This window comes from Myodes glareolus, chromosome 9 (assembly GCF_982192425.1).
Source record: "Myodes glareolus chromosome 9, mMyoGla1.1, whole genome shotgun sequence".
Classification (NCBI taxonomy): domain Eukaryota; kingdom Metazoa; phylum Chordata; class Mammalia; order Rodentia; family Cricetidae; genus Myodes; species Myodes glareolus.
Genome location: NC_142034.1, coordinates 20,298,718 through 20,314,951, shown reverse-complemented (window position 1 = coordinate 20,314,951; position 16,234 = coordinate 20,298,718). Strand labels below are relative to the sequence as shown.

The window sequence follows — 16,234 nt, the reverse complement described above, 5'->3', positions numbered from 1 at the left end:
TTCACAAACATGGAGGTGGGTTCTCTCTTACACAGACACACGAATGCACTCACACACACTTGAATGCATCCATGCTATAGCAAGCACACAACGCGCACGCGCACACACACACACACAGTCTCACAGTCTATGTATATCAAGACCGTTTTTAAGTCTCAACCCACCTAACCCCAAGCCCTCCCATTCCCAGAAATGACAACAGAGACGGCAGCCGAGATCGGTAGGAAACGTCTCGTTGACAGCTCAGCGCTTAAAAAAAAAAATATATACACATATATAAAAAACACTCTGCCCCTCCCCCAGGAATGGGTCCAGGCAGCTCCTTCCTGCAGGGGCAGGGGAGAGGGACATAGACACTGCCCGCTTTCTTGAAGGCAGCACCCTTCTCTCCCTCCAGTTCAATGTGGGAGTCCAGGCGGCAAGCCCCTCTGGGAAAGAAAGGCTCCCCCAACATCCACCTCGGTGCAGGCTGCAGGTGTGGAGGCCTCACCGAACTCTTCAGGACACGCTCCCACCCCCAAACTCCCTGGTCCATTGTCCACGTCAGCACTGCAAGTGCAGAAGGGGAATGGGGTGGGTCGGTCCAATGCTGGCTCAGTCTGGTGGTTGCTGTCCCTGGAGAACCCCTGGAGCTGATGGCTCCAAGACTGCAGAGTCCTAGCCTGGGCTCATGCAGCCTCCTACCCCCACTGATTTTTTTAAAAAAAAAAAAAAAAAAAGGAAGGAAGAAAGAAAGAAAGTGGGGGAGTCTGAGGGGATGGGGACAGAACACAGGGAGAGACAAAGGTGGTCAGTTGGAGAGGGAGCTCTGCAGTGTCTCCTTGGCTGCCTGCCCAGGTGGGGGGTGAGCCTTAGTTGGAGTCAGAGTCTGAGGAGTCCCCTGAAGAGGAGGAGCTGGAGCTGCTGCCCTCAGACTCGTTGTCTTCATCCTCATCATCATCCTCGTCGTCGTCCTCGTCGTCATCGTCATCCTCGTTCTGGGGAATACAGTGGGAATCCAGTCACCCCCCACCGGGTAGGGTAGCCCCTCCTCCGGCCCATGAGCCCCGCCCACCATGCTGTCTAAGCACGCACCTCATCTCCATCCTCGCTCTCGTCTTCGCTGCTAGACTCAGAAGAATCCCCTCCGTCCTCAGAGGAGTCCCCATTCTCATCATCTTCCTCCTCCTCCTCGTCGTCGTCGTCGTCCTCCTCCTCGTCCTCCTCGTCCTCCGACTCCTGGGAAGCGCGGACACATGAGTGGTGGTCGATCTCCACTTCACCAGACCCTGCCCTGCGGACACCGCCTATCCCGAAGGGGCGCCTTACCGACTTAGACTGCAGGGTGGTCCGGCTGGACTTAGGGTTTGGGCCTCGAAGCTTTGTCATGTTCTTACGTTTCTACCAGTAAGGGTGGAAATAGGACGCAGTGAGTTCCAGCTCCCATAGAGTCCCCCCAACCCGCCGCCGCCCCCACCCTACTCACATTGGAGATGTACTCTTTGTATGCTGCACGGTCCTGGGGAGACAGGCTCTGGAGGGAAGAGCTGAGAGTCAGAGATCCCTAGACTACCGCTGGGGCTGCACACACCCTGGGCAGAGCACTAATGTACCATCAGCTACCTTTAGGCTCGGCTTCCCTAAACTTCGGTCCCTGTAGAGAGTTCACAGGGGCTCAGAGCAGTTCTTGATTCTGCCACAAGCACCTTTCTCTGAGTCATCCTGAACTCGACAGCCAGATTCCTATCAATTTTCCCCAACTGCTATGCCCAAATCATAGCTCCACTCTCAGAACCTCCTAAACCCCAGAGTTTCCCCCATGAGTCATGCGGCCTAGCACCAGCCCCACCTGGACCCTGGTCTTTGAGTCACTGGTGAGATGATACCGAGTGACAAAATTCTAGAACACTTAATTCCCACTATCTCTCCGGGTCTTTGGTCAGCCTATCTGAGTGACAGATAGGCAATTTGTACTGCACAAATCTGACTGTTCCAAGACCGACAGCCTGGCCAGGGATTACAAGTCCATTGTCCCTAGCTAGGAGGGAGAAACTGTAGCTGATTGGATTTTCTACTAACTAGGTAAATTGGCAAATTACTTAATGCCTTGGCTTCCTTAGCTTTAAAAGTGCCAGTGCTCACTGTCCTGAAGGATTTCTGAGTGACCACAGGAACCATGAATGAGGACCAGCCTATACGCCGCCGCCTGTGCCCTCTTCTCTCACCTTGACCCAGAGATCCAAGTGCACCTTGTACTGTTTCTGCTGCTCCTCTGCCAGCTTTTTATAGTGCTCCTTCTGGCTCTGGGAGATGCGCTGCCAGCGGCTGCCAATCTCTACCATGCGGTCCTTCAGCGGCAGGTGATTCAGCTCCCCGTTGGACAGCAGCTCCTGGGAGAACTTCTGGTAACCGTTCCTGCAGGGTGGGGTGACAGGAATGCATGGTCCAGGTCCTGTCACCTTCCCAACCCACCTTCACGCCAGGACAGGCTTTAGCCTCAGGCTTACATGGGAGGTTTCTTGGGCTCCCCCTGGAACTTCATCTTCTTGGAAGAGTTCGGAGCAGCTGGAGGGGCCCGCATCTCACTTAACTCCCTCTGTGGAGACATGGAAAGGTCACATTCACCCCCACACGCCCCACCCATTGCCATCACGCCTTTGCTGGCTTTTTTATGAGCTGAGAAGGGGACAAACTGCCTGGAATGGACTCGCAATCCCAACATGCCAGAGATTAATGCAAGAAGACCCAGAGTTGGTGGCTAGTCTGGAATCCATAATTAGACTCTCTCTGAAGCAACCACCTGCCAAGTTAGTGCATCAAGAGGTCCATTTCAAAATGTTTTCGACACTGAGCTTCTGTCCCCTAGGAACCACTTAAGAGGCTAGTACCTTGACTCTCACCTAGCCTGTGACAGGGTGAAGGTTAAGAGACTGGCCCAACCAAATCTGGGACCTTGCACTTCTGGCCCAGCACCTATTTATTTACACGGAGGCCAAGTTGCTCAGCCCCTTCCCACCTCATATCGTTTTTGGTCTTCTGCTGCCTTCTTAATCCACATCAGCTTCTCCTTCTTTTCCATGTTGTTCCAAGTCATCTCCATGGCCTTCAAGGCTTTCACCCGGTCATTCTAAGGTACAAACGAAGGACATCAGCTGTGGGAGGGGTCCTGTTGCTACTGGCGGTTACAAACCAATCCTTTCCAACTCCCTGCTACCTTGAAGCGGGCCAGATAATCTCCGATGACACTCTGCTGCCAGATTTCCTCAGCTCTCTTGGGTGACTCGGGCAGCTTGCCCCGCTCTTCACGCTCTCCACCTGGCTTCCTCTCAGACTGTGCCTTCAGAGCAGCCTCTCGGGCCTTATATTTAGCCTATAGGAAAGGCAGCTGGCGTCAGCATGCGAACCACCCCTAGGGGGCGCGCTAAGCTCATCAAGCCGTTGCAGTTGACTCCGCCTAAGAAGGCGGGGCCGGCAGAGACTAGAGGCAGCACTAATATCCTGCAGACTCCGCCCCACCCGTGGGGCTGCTCTCCAAGGGAGAGGACAACCCCAGTTGACAGCTTCCCGCCTTCCTGTTCAGGAGCACATGCGTGACTCACACAGGGTGCGAGTGTGGCCCTAACTGCAAGTACGGGGAAGTGGCCCAGGCGGTCCCTAGGGGAGACTGGTGCCAGACTCTCCAAGGCCTGACCTTCTTCTTCTCGGACAAGTCGTTCCACATGCGGGCCAGCAGGCGGGTAAGCTCGCTTTCTGAGAGCTCAGGCCGCTCCTCCTGTAGCTGCCGTCGCTTCTCCTCTGAGAAAATGAACATGGCAGACACAGGCCGCTTGGGCTTTTCAGAGCCGCCCTAGAGGATGGATGGAGAGGGTCAGAGGTGCAGTTACCATGAGCCTCGAGTGGGCAGGAGGCTCCACCCTATGTGGCTGTCATGTGGCACATACCTTGCCACCTTCCTGAGAAGGCTTCTTGGAGGCTGGACTGGTGGTCTGCTTCTTATTGATGTTCAACATCTTTTCCTCCCCGAGGACCCGCTGCTGCTCCTCCTCGGGCAAGCTCTGAGCAGGAAGGAGAAGGGCATGGGCTGCAGCAGGCAGGTTCAGACTAAGACTGCCTGCCAAACTCGCCCTCTGTCCCCCATGCCACTCACCTCCAGGAACCGCAGCAGTTCCACCTCATAATCTTTCTTTTTCTAGGAAAGTAAGGGGACTCAGTCAGTTGGGGACCCTCATTAGGCTCCTAGGGACTGGGTGTAACCTTCTCTCCCCCTAAAGATGGTAGACAAAAAGCCTGAGCTGTCTGCTTTTACAGACGCAGACGTTACACACTGCCAGGTTGGAAGCAGGTGGCTAAGGCACATGTGACCAACGAGTAACAGCCTGGCTGTTTGTGGGGCAAACCTCACGCTTAAAACCAACCAAGACAGGAGCCAAAGATCAGGGTGGTACCTGGTCGCACTTCTTGTGATAGGCATCCTTTTCCTTCTGGGAGAGCAGCTTCCACTGCTGGCTGCATAGCACCATGCGCTCCGTGCTGGGCACATCCTTCATGTTGGCCATGAGCTCTGCACAGTACAAGGAGTAGCTGTTCCTATTGAATCCAGAAGAAGGCACGACCATGAGCAAGTGGGCAACAGGTTTCCTAGCTGCCCAACCTGGGTTCAAGTTCTTCAAAGACCCAGCTCCCTGGCTGCCCACTCGCCCGCCCACCCGCCCAGGGGAGCGCTCACGGAGGTGGCTTGGTGGGTCGTCCATCAAACTTGTCCTTGAGCTGGCGTTCGGCCTTGGTGAGGGTAGATTTGGTGATTCCTTCCTCGCTGATGTTTAGCTCGGGGTGCTTCTGTATATAATCACGCATAATCTCCTGCAGAGTGAGAGGCAGGGGAGTGGAGGGTAACGGAGTATGGGGTTAGCTGGGACACGATAAGGGGGAGAGCCGCTGGGGAAGGGAGGCAGGGTGCAAAGCTGGGGGTGGCCGTGTATGTCTGTGTGTCTGCTGTGTCATTTGCAGTACGGTGCCCTGCTCTGCCCTAGCCTGAGATCTCTCCGTGGGGCGGGGGTTGTGAGACGGTAGGGGCAGAGGTGAGGGGCCCCAAAGGGCCCCTTCCTCAACAGAGGGTCAGGGAATGACTGCCACCTGCAGAATGCGGTAGCACCAGAGGGCAGAGGCTCGTGAAGAGCCGGATGGGGAGGAGCGCAGCGGAAGCCTAACCTCGTACTCCTTCCGCTGCTCCAGGGCCTTATGAATCCATTTCAGCCTCTTTTTGTCCGAGAGCTGAGACCACTGCTTCCCCAGGGAGTCCTTCACCTCCTTCGTAGTGGCCTGCAAACCAAAAGCCGTCAGACACACACAGGCAGCCAGGGGCAGGGGAGGGGGGTGAGGGGCACAGAGGCCCCGCCCCCCTCAGGCCACAGGAGGTCACACAAGTGTCCACCACAGGCCAGGAGGGTAAAGTGGAGAGGCAGGGATCCGCCTTGGTGCAAGGGGCAGGCTCACACACACACTCATTCGTACGCCAGCTGGCCCAGGCCCTGTCCATGCAACCCCCCCCTGGGGAGGGGCCTCCTCTCCTGCTCCCCTGCACCATATCCAGCCACCAGGCGCGGCTCCCCCCTAGCCACCGCCATGTGCCCTCCACCCCTACCCTCTGGCCAGACACTCACATCCGGCCGTACTTTGAGATACACCTTCTTCTCATGGGTATACCACAGTTGCTGGGGAGTTTTGGGCTTCTCGGGGATGTCCGACTTCTTGGCATTCTGGATAAGGTCAGGGTGATCCTCCCTAGCCAGGGGACCAGAGCAAGGGTCAGCAGGGGTGCTGCTAGGGCAGACCCCAGCTAGCTGTCCAACCCAAGCCTTCTTTCTAGGCCTTCTGCCGGAGCTTAGTGGAAGTTAGTGGCTGGCAGCCTGTTCCTGCCCCTGAACCTGACACTAACAAGTCTACACAAGACTTCCATGTTTTGTAGATGGTTAGTTCTAGTCTCCAGCCAGTATCGTTTTATCCTACCACACCCAGTGCCCCATGGCCCTCCTCTGCCTTACCTGAATCGGGCCAGGTTTCGCTCGAACTCCTGTTTCTCCCTCTGGAAGTCCTGAATATATTTCATCTGAGGGGAGGAGGGGACGGGGTCATCCAGGACCCAAGGGCTATTTCACCCAGAGCTAGAGAAGCCACCCTCCTGCCTGCCTTGCCTCCTGCTAAGGTTTTGGAGGTATGGTGTCTCTGCCCTCAGCGAGTCGAACTCATGCTAGGCCTGGTGACGAATGACCAGAGATTTACAGGGGTCTTCAAGATATTCAATTTCTGTCCTACTCTTAAGACAAAATGTCCCAGAAGGCAGGGGACTGGTATCACCACTGGGTGGACAGTAGCAGGCTAGGCCTACACACCCCTTCCTCCAACACCACAGAACTCCCCTGGGTCTCACAGCTCTTCTCACTGCTGCTCCCTCTTCCCACCCGCTGTGGCAGCTGATGCTGGTCTATCCCCTCCAAGGTGGCTAACAGCACCAGGGAGGATAAATTCTGCTTCTAAGGCAGGATGTAGGAGAGGATAGTGTTGAAGGTGTACAAAATGAATTCTTAGGATGTAAGTCCCCCTCCCCCTTCAGCTGTGGGTCTCCAGCAGTTCTCATATTCCTGGTCATTAAGCCTCCTGCCTCTGGTCCCTTCCTCAAGGCTCCCTCAGAACTCTCCTTTTCCACCTTTCTTCCGGCATCCTGCATCCTGGTTGCCATGTAACAGACATTTCTTCCTTCCTTCCTCCCTATATTCTAGAGGCTCACAACCAACCAGACCCCTCTTTGTAAGAGGAACCAGGTGCAAGGAGGCAGCTCATTTCCCCATGCTTCCCAATGAAACCCTGGCATAACCTCAGTCCTCCTCAGACAAGGTTTTGGAACTGAAAGGCATGTCTGGATTCTAGCTCGCCCTCTACACCCCAAACAGGAGCAGAGTGGTAGAGTGACTTACCTGAAGCCCCGACACAGCCAGGTGGCAACAGGCAGTAGGAGATACCCAAACGGGTAAGCTCACGCTAATGCTTTTCCCACTCAGGTTCTCTGAACACCCCCGACCCTGTTTCTCAGCCCCTCCCTCCCACCCCTTGGCGGTTTGGTGGCATGTGTAGTCACTGTCCCAAGTCTTCACCCACAGGGTCAACTGTACCTCTGGCAGTTCTTGATATCCCTTGGCTTGGGTTTGGGTCACTGACAGTGGCTTTTACTCAACCAAGCCTATTCCATTTTGGATTCAACAACAAGGGTGCACAAGCACTTAGCCAGAGTGTACAGAAAAATGGCTACTCGAACTTTCTGACCTTCGTCCATCAGTGTGCATTTTTTATCTTACACCTTCCTGCCTCTCACTGACGTCTCTCCTGTCTTACTGCCCAGCATCTCCTCTTTGTGTCCAGCGCTCTCCATTCTATTATTCTGTGAACTCTTTGTTGTTTAGCTTTCTGCCTTCCAGAGGACCTGAGCCGTCTTTGGCTTTATCTCTCTGCTCAGGAGGGACAACTTCGGCCCGTAAAGTGAAGTGTCCCTGATAATCTAATCAGAGGTCCATTTCTACAAGAAACGGAGGCAAGGAAGAAAGATGTGTGCCCTTGTACGTGGGAAACAAGTGCACTCCTGTGGATATGGCAGGAGAGCACCGGAGGGGTCAGAGGCTCCAAATCCAAGTGTGCTCTAGCATCATAGTGGTAAGACCCAGGACACTCGGCACTCCTGCGCCCCAATCCTTGCTCGAAAAGACCAGGACAATCCATCAATGCCCTTTCCTGTGGCCTCTTGGATGCTCAGTATCATAGTTAAGCAGAGAACAGCTGCACACACTGCCAAGGAGGATGCTTCAGTGTGACCGTTCAAAACACAGCACCAATGGCTGTGGGGTACAAAATCACCCTGAGTGCCTTCCAGGTCTTCCCTATAACGGGGTCTGTCTGACCTTATGTGGACTTAGGAGGCGATAGATAACCATGGCTGGCCTCTACACACACTCCCCTCTGCTGTATTACCCATCCACACCCAATGTGGAGTCCCTTTGTCTAAGGCCTAGGCCTACCCCAGTGACCTACCCAATCATCAGCTGCTCTCACCTGAAAGCATCTCTGCCCTCCCCCGCACCTGAGCTTCCCTCCCCCCACCTTCTTCTTCTCTGGAAGCTCCTTGTACTTCTTGGATAGAATCTTGGTCAGGTCCAAGTTGCTCATCTCAGGGTGGAGTTTCGCATATTTGGCCCGCTTCTCCATGAAGAAGCGGAAATAAGGTGTGAGAGGCTTCTTTGGGAAATCTGGGTGTTTCTGCAACAATAATAACCTGAGGTTAGACACCAACCATTCTTTAGACTCGGACACCTGGGCTTCTCCTGGTTAACTCACCTTGAGTTTCTTGCCTTTGTAAGGATTTTTAACATGTTCCTGAGCATCAAGAATCAATTCCGTCAGTGTACGGAACTTTCTCACCTGTAGAAGTAAAGAGAAAGGAAATTGGGAAATGCCACTTCCACTGCACAGCCTTCTCTTCCAATCCCTCAACAGAATGAGTTCACTAAATGACACAAACCAACAGACTACAGTACAGTCAACCTCTGACCCAGAGGCACTAGCCCATGCCCACCACAGAGGTCCAAGCAGCTAGGATGCACCCAAGGGCAGTCACAACAGGAGGGACTGATTTAATGTAGCTTCCAGGCCTGGACCTCTTTCGACCCCCTTAGACTGGTTTGGGCCATAGAAGCCTAAGACAGTAAGTATTCAAGACCACCGAGAAAGAGGGCAGAACTATGAGTGCTAGGCTGTTGCAGGCAGCCAGGCACAAACCAGACCTGACAAATGCACACCTTCTGTGCAGTACGACAGGTTTATTTCACTTTCCCCATTTCTCCTGATTAAAAAAAAAAACCCAATAAACGGAGATAAAAGCATAATGTGTATTCATGTGTCAAAAGTAGCAATCAGTTGTTACCTCATTAGAGATCTCCACCCACTTGAGCTTGCACATGTCTCCCGAAAAATCCTTAAACGCCACCTTTTCCCAGTCCATATGCGACTCTGTGGTTTTGAACTTGGAGCTATCGTTGGATGGAAGGTTGTTCTTCATGCACTCCAGCAAAGTCAGCATATCTTCCTGGGACCAGCGGTCTGGTGAGGTAAGGGAAGTCACCACATTGGCTCACGCCATTCTCTTCCTATGTCCCTCCTCCCAAAGCCCCCGGATGATTTTCATCTGAACTAGTGCATCTTTCCTTAGACCTGGCTCAGTCCCCAAACCTGTGGCCATACAGTAGGGCAAGAGCCCTGGACCAGATACCACCATACTAAGCTACACTGGATGTCATGCCTGGCTTACTCAAAACTATCATTTCGAACATGCTCGGCTGCTATGGGCCTCTTTTTATTTTACGAGATGGAGTGAAGCTATTGTGATCTGGGGGGTCCTATGGGTAAACGGCTCATCAGAAAGGAAAGGAAGCAGGGAGGTAACGTTTCTAAATGTGGTCATGTTCTAGGTGGGTACCAGAAGCATGCAAGGTCTGAGTTGGTGTGTGGATAATAAGGTACCCCATGAAGATGTCTCTCCAGCACTACTGGAGACTAACGTTAAAAGACACTCTCTCAATCCCTTTAATTCCAACATCAGAACCACACACAACAGCTCTGAGAAAAGGCATTCAGGCGGGTAGAATTCTCAGGGCCTTGCTCCCTAGAGAACCACAGAATTCCAAGTTGCCATCACAGCCCAACTCCTCAGCAAAAGGGCATCTCGGGCCAATTGTTTTCAGCTGCTGAAATGCAGCCTCCACACAGCTCCAAGCCTCTCTGGAGAGTGGCTGCCCCAGAAGCTGAGCTGGGGGAATCCATGACCAGGATGCAAAGGAGCTCTTGATTTTCATTTGCATCCAGTAACCTGGGCCAGGGTTTCAGCAGGAGTCACATGGACCCATAATCCTCTTCCCTAATGTCTCACAAGCATTGCCAGATGCTCGGCTTCACAGACATTACAGCGATGGCTGGAGCCTAGCCATCTATAGTTTGTTCCTATGCCTTGGGGTCCTAAACCACTAAACTACCCTAGCCCTCTCTTCCTTCTACCTGCCCCTGACAAGCATCTTCTCTTCCTCTAAGGTGAGAGCATAATATATTAGGCTAGTTGGGAACTGACCTGCATCGGTCTTCCCTACCCCTCACTCAAGCACAGCAGGAGAAGGTAAAGAAGATAAAAACTCCAGACTGAGTAATCTGGATTTGGCCAAACCCAGAACTGACAGGAGCTTGACTTTGTAAACTTCAGACCCTCTCCCAGTTCACAGACACAGCCCAGAGGAACCTTAGCTGGTGAGTTCCTGTGAGAAAAATTAAGTTTAAAGAGGGCAGAAGCTGGAGACCCCTACCTTGGCCTTTGGGGGCGGCCATTTCCAGGTCTGTGGGACAGTCTGCTTCTCCGTTCATTCTCCAGCTGTCCAGCCACCTCCTTGGTCGCGCTGGCCGGGCAACCCGGGGTCAAAGCCACCTCACCCTTTCAAAGAGACACAAAACCCACTCAGGTAGGAAGAGAGGAGAGGGAGTTTCTATCCCACCCCCTCCCACAGGGGAGGGGGCATAGGTCCACACTCTCAGCGAGACCCAACCAGGAGGTTCACAGACTTCATCGGTGGGTGTAGGAGTGAACCCCTCTCCTCCCTACTCCAGCCCCTGCAGCCCGGCTGCGCCGCATGCACCCTCCCCTGCCCACGCGAGACTGCTCCCAGCTCCCGCGTGCAGCTAGCGCCCGCCCTCCGGCCTCCTTCCCCCACCCCAGCACCCCCCCCAATTTTTTCTTCCTCCTTCTCCTCCTCCTCGTTGAGCGCCCGCCCTGGGGAGGCCCCAGGCTGGAGGGCGGGGGAGGAAGGGCGGGTAAAGGGCGCGCGCGGGCACGCAAGCGGGCACGCGCTCCAGTCTCCTCCTCCCGCTTCCCCCCCGGCCGGTTCCCCCCGCCTCCGCAACCCGGCGGGGACCCGGACGCAGCGCAGCCGCCGCCAGCCCGGGAGCGTAGCGGCCGCAACGCCCCCGGGGACCAGATCCGGATTCCCGCTGCTTCCCCCCCCTTCCAACCTCCCAACGCGGTCGCCGCCCGTCCGGGCAGGCGAGCCGCCGACGAGAAGCGGCCTAGCCTGTCCCCCGCCCCCGAGCCACCCACCAGGGCCAGAGGAGCCGCCACCGCCCAGCTATCCCGACGCGCACGGAAGATGCCCGGCGCAGAGGCGAGACCGCGGCGGGAACGGCCGCCTCCTCCCCGAGCCTGCGGCCCAGCCCTGCCGGCGCCCCCGCCCCGGCCTCCGGGGAGCCGAGCCAAGCAGAGGGCGGGAGGACGGCGGCCGCGAGGCGGGGGCGCTGCGCTCACCGGCCCCGCCGCCCCCTCCGGCGGCCGGCGAGAACTGCGCCTGCCGACCGGCCGGAGAAGCGCGGGCTCCTCCAACTGGGGCCTCGCTTCCTGCCCTTCCCACCCCCGGTTCTCGGCGCCCTTCCCCGTGTCCCGGTCAGCTCGACTACAGTCCTCCCCGGTATCGCTGCCCGGCGTCCGCGGCTCGCTCCCTAGCCCAGGCCCCGGCGCACGTCCTCCGCCGCCTCGGTTACCCGGCGCAGCGCGGCCTCTGAGCTCCCCGCTCCGGCGGCTCCCTTCCCGGCTCTGAGCTCGGCGCCCTCCCCCGCTCGGCCGGGCACAGCCGCAACTCCCTCCCGCGGCGGCAGCGGCTCCTCCTCCGGGCGCGGCGGCGGCGCTGGGGCGGCGGCTGCTGCTGCTGTGGCGGCGGCGGCTGCTGCCTGCTGCTCCTCGCGGCGAAAAGCACAAAGCACAGCGCCCTCCGCCTGCAGGCAGCCCGCCCGCCGCCCGCCCGCCGGCCCCGGCCTCAGCTCGCACACCCCCCGCCGCCGCAGCAGCCTCCGCCGCCGGAGCGGGGAGGAGGAGGGAGAAGGGAGGAGGAGGAGCGGGAGGGGGGGCGGGAGAAGCGGGGCAGCGAGCGCGTCCTTCCCCGTAGAGCGCACACCGACCCCCGGGGAGCGAGCGCCAGCCCGCCCGCCTCGCCGGCTCCGCTCCCTCCCACAGCCTGCCCGGGCGGGCTCCGCGGGGGGCAGCTGGGAGGAGGGGCGGGCGCTGGGGGGACCCGGGCGGCCGAGGCGGAGGCAAGGAAGGAGGGGAGGGGGGTGGTGGTAGTGGCGGCGGCGGCTGCTGCTGCTGTTGCTGCCGCCGGGGAAGGGGGGGGCCGGGGCAGGGAGACACGCAGCCGCCCGGATGGCGGCGGGGCTGCGAGCCTAGGCGGGCAGGCAAGCAGGCGGCGAGAGCGACCTCGCCAGCCCCGCGGGGGAACTAGCAGGCTTGGCCGGCGCGGGAGGGAGGGCCGAGGTGCGGCGGTGGAGAGGGTGTCCAGAGGGGTGGCCGGCGAGCCTCGCGGGTGCCGGCAGCCCTGCTCTAGAGCTCTCTTCCAGGCTCTCCGAGCTTAGGCTCGGTCTTCCGGGCCAGCTCTCATCTGCTCCCTTCCCTCTCCCGCCTCGGCGAGCTAGCGCTCGCCCACCCCGGTCCCCGGAGCGCGGCCACCAGCTTTGAGCTCACGCTCGCCGGTCGCGGTGCCAGGTTTCGGCGCCTACCTCCCGGTCCCCTTATCGCCGAGCGGCACTCTTGGAACTTAAAGATATACTACGAGTCCCTTAATTAAAAAAAAAAAAGATAACAAAAAGCCCCAAATTCCCCCTGTTCCGCACAGCCGGGAAAACATCCTGGAGCGGCCGGCCCTGGCAGAGCCAGGGAGCCGGTTCAATCTAGCCCGGCGTGCCTCCCCAGGCCTGCCCCGGGCGCGTGGAGCCCGGAGATTGGCGCCGCCTGGGAGAAACCCCTTTCCCCCGAAATCCGCCGCGCCGAAGGCCCACTTACCGAGCGTGTGGGTGCTAGTGAGGGCCGGGGGGACCTGGCACTCCGGCGGGCGGAAGAGCGGAGTCGCAGCTCCGCAGCTGCCGACGCCGGAGCAGCGAGTCTCCAGACAAAGCCCGAGATGGCGATGCGGAGCGACGGCTAATGGCGAGCCCCACGCGCCGCGCTCCGCCCGCCCCGCTCCGCCCGCCCGCCCGCCTCGGCGCAGCGCAGCGCCGCTTCGAGCGCTCGCCCGTCAGAGCCGCCTTGGCGCCGCCGCCTCCCGGGCCGCCCCGGCCTCGCCTGGCCCCTCCGCCTCCTCCGGGCGGCTCAGCCTCACCCCTTCCCTCCCACCGCTCTGGGGGCTGCACGAAAATTTTAAAAAAGGAATAAGAAAAATTCTTTCTTTCCCCTTTTTTCCCCTCTTCTTCAAAGCAGAGGTTTTTCGATGTTTTTTTTTTTTTCTCTTTCCACTCGGCTCGCACTCACCTGCGGGGCCGTCGGCAGGGCTGGGGGCGGGGGTGCGCGGGGCTGGAGCCGCCGAGCGCGGGTTGAAAGCTAGCCAAGCTCTGCAGCGCCCGACCCGGGCGTGTACGCCGCCGCCAGTCCCCGCAGAGAAATCGTCCTCCTACCCCCGCCTCCATCGCTCTGCGTTTCTCTTCCAATCAGCCGGTCGCTTGGCGGCTCCTCCAGTCTCCGGCCAAGCCAGCTGCCTAGAGCGAGCTCCGCTCCATCTGCTCGCCCGACTCCTCGCTCTCCTGCCGGGGCGGGCGAGGCAGCTTGAAGTCGGAGGGGGATCTTTGAGGGATCCTGCCTGCTCTCGTTCCCTTTGCTCCATCCCCGCTGTCTCCTGCCTCCTCCTTCTCTCCTGCGTTTTTCCAACTCTCCCCTGTCGCCACTGGTGTGTGTCTGAGTGTATGCGCAGGTTTTTTTTTTTTCTTTATTGCTCTGCTTTTGCAACCCTGAAGCTAAAGCGGGGTGGGGGTGAAAGGGGTGTTACGAAGATGAAAAAAAAAATAAAGACGCTCCTAGGTTTGCAACACATCAAAATACCGGGGGAAGCACCCCGCCTCGTTCGATCTCGATGCCCCGCGAGGGCCTTCCGGGTTTCAGAGCGAGTCTTTCGTTGTTCTCGATGACCCCCCCATCTTCAACGGCCTTAGGATCCGAGGAGTTAGAGCAAAAAGTTCTCCCCTGGGTCGTAGGAGACTGTCAGTGGGAGTTGGGAAGATTTTAAGACGCAGCGGAGCGGCCATCCCTTCTATCCCGGCTTCCGTAACTAGGCCGCGGCCCGGGTGGGGGTTTAGAGCAAAATCCCGGCGCGTTTGTGCGAAGGAGCTGGAAGGGGGAAGCCAGAACCGGGAGCGGAGCTTCGTGCGTCTCCCCTTGGTCTCTGCCTCCAGTCGCCTGCTAGCTCCCCTTTCAATTTTTTTTTTTCCTCTCCTTTAATCTAATTTCTTCCAACTCCACCTTTGTTGTTACCAGCGTCACGCCTGGATCAGCCAATCCCCTCCTCGCAATCAGCTTGTCAAAAAAGGCTTGGCCAGCCCTGAGAAAGCAGGCCGCTGGCGCTGCCCCCTCCCCGGCGGCCGGGTCGAGAGCTTGGCACCCCAGTCCTAGGGCAGCCGCTGCCATCCGGGCACCGGCGTTCGAACCTCCCGCATTCCAGCATCCAGCAAATCTGAGGAGGAAAGGCCTGGGCGTGTACGACTTTCTGGTCTCGCACTGCCAACGGCTGTTAGTGGGCTTCGCCTCCCCTGATCAGCTGAAGGGTTATCAGGATTAGACCAAGGCAGGGAGAAGGCGCTGTGAAGGACGCCCGCTTCCACTAGGCCAGCCCACGCATGGTTTGTGCCATCGCTCCCCGGGCAACGCCATTGCTCCTACTGCCACAATAACGCTGCTGTTGCTCACATCGCAGCCAGCTGGGTCGCACTGTCTCCTTGGGCTATTCCTTGGCACACCGCCTTCTCTTTCCTCACAGTTTAGCTGCTGGTGTAATTCCTCTTGTCTCCTGGGGGAAATGAGACTCGCAGGACTTCCACGTCCCACTTCTGCCACGTTTCATGAATCGAAGCATATCGAAGTCTGATGTGACCACTTTAGAGAACAGGATATAGGAGAGACGGACTGATTATAGTTAATGAAGTTTAAGCTTCAAGGTCCCTTGCTTGGAAGGCCTACCGATGGGTCTGTTCCCAAATTATTTTAATATTTTATTTTTTTAATAAATAGTCTTCCTCCAGGCCAGGTAGTGGTGGCACTTGCTTTTAATCCCAGCACTCGGGAGGCAGAGGTAGGTGGATCTTTGTGAGTTTGAGGCCCTCCTGATCTGTAAGAGCTAGGACTGTTACACAGAGAAACCTTGTCTCAAAAATAAATAATAAAATCTTCCTCCCAAATTTGTACATTTAGAGCCCCACCAGCCCAGCTCTGCCTTTGGAATATACACTAGGCATTTTGTATGGGATCAAGCCTTCTCCTGCCCCACTAAAAAAGCAAGTGTGGAATGTACTTATCTATTTTGGCAAGGGCGGAGTAAAAAGATCTAGAATTAAAGGGCCCAGGTGTCAGCCTTGATGGCCCATGCCTTTAGTTTCAGCACTTGAGAGACAGGTGAATCACTGTGAGTTTAAGGCCAGCATGGATTACAGGCTTTCCAGAAAAGCCAGGGTTGCTCACTTCCTTTTCCTAGCCCCACCTTTTTTGTTTTTGCTTTTTGAGGCAGGATTTCTCTTGTCTAGCCTTGGCTGTCCTGGAACTCTGTAGACCAGGCTGGCCTTGAACTCACAGAGATCTACCTGCCTCTGCCTCCCTAGTGCTAGGATTAAAGGCCTGTGACACCACTGCCTGGCCCACCCCACCTTAATACTGTGTGGATTTGGACAAATTCTGCCCTAACCAGATCCCAATCTTAGAATTGAGGATCTGCTTCCTCATCAGGGATTGGAAGGTTAAGTGAGATGATGTAAGTCAAACTATATATCTCTCCATATATGGCACTGCCCACAATTAAAGCCAGAGAAAAACCCCAATAATGTCCAAATGTTGCATGGACAGATCTGGAGCGCAGGTATTCTGGCTTCTTGCCCTGAGCTTCTTGGCTGAACCAAGGGGCTTTTCGGTAAAGTGCTTGGGAATAAAACGGGATGAACATGAATCATAAGGATTATTATTATTGGTTCCTTGGGCAGCAAAAATCATTGCTGGCACCTTTCCCACGCGGGAACCATTTGGCTTCTTTACCTCTGTTGGGTTTCTGGTGAGGTCAGAAGTCCACTGTTTGGGCTGCAGGCCACAGAGGGAAAGAATCTGCCCTTGGCCCTTATTCTTTACACCTTTCCATGCACGTCTCCTCCCAGCTTTCCTGTTTTC

At 56.9% G+C, this 16,234-nt stretch overlaps 1 protein-coding gene across 4 annotated transcripts; it reads right to left on the bottom strand.

Annotated features, from left to right (window-relative positions):
• Positions 1 to 217: 217 nt before the first annotated feature.
• On the bottom strand, positions 218 to 13,479 carry Ubtf (upstream binding transcription factor). 4 transcript variants are annotated; one of them, XM_048445800.3, is made up of 21 exons: positions 13,349 to 13,479; positions 10,371 to 10,495; positions 8,945 to 9,120; positions 8,359 to 8,442; positions 8,125 to 8,280; positions 6,021 to 6,085; positions 5,640 to 5,760; positions 5,188 to 5,298; positions 4,706 to 4,839; positions 4,425 to 4,566; positions 4,127 to 4,168; positions 3,921 to 4,034; positions 3,671 to 3,826; positions 3,194 to 3,349; positions 2,996 to 3,106; positions 2,487 to 2,575; positions 2,205 to 2,394; positions 1,466 to 1,513; positions 1,309 to 1,380; positions 1,075 to 1,218; positions 218 to 977 (listed from the first exon to the last, which is right to left on the bottom strand). In XM_048445800.3, the coding sequence occupies exons 2-21, from the start codon at positions 10,426 to 10,428 to the stop codon at positions 852 to 854; spliced, it is 2,295 nt and encodes a 764-aa protein (XP_048301757.1). In that variant the 5' UTR covers positions 10,429 to 10,495; positions 13,349 to 13,479; the 3' UTR covers positions 218 to 851. The 4 variants fall into 4 exon arrangements, with proteins under 4 accessions (XP_048301757.1, XP_085551978.1, XP_087766060.1 ...); XM_085695852.2 differs by lacking the exon at positions 13,349 to 13,479 and adding an exon at positions 12,884 to 13,022; XM_087909934.1 differs by lacking the exon at positions 13,349 to 13,479 and adding an exon at positions 11,593 to 11,725.
• Positions 13,480 to 16,234: the final 2,755 nt, after the last annotated feature.

Coding starts and splice junctions, on each gene's coding strand:
- Ubtf (XM_048445800.3), bottom strand. CDS start 10,428: ATGAACGGAGAAGCAGACTGTCCCACAGACCTGGAAATGGCCGCCCCC. Junction 4,169..4,424: donor ATCACAAGAAGTGCGACCAG/GTACCACCCTGA, acceptor TTACTTTCCTAG/AAAAAGAAAGATTATGAGGT. Junction 4,035..4,126: donor AACTGCTGCGGTTCCTGGAG/GTGAGTGGCATG, acceptor CTTCCTGCTCAG/AGCTTGCCCGAGGAGGAGCA.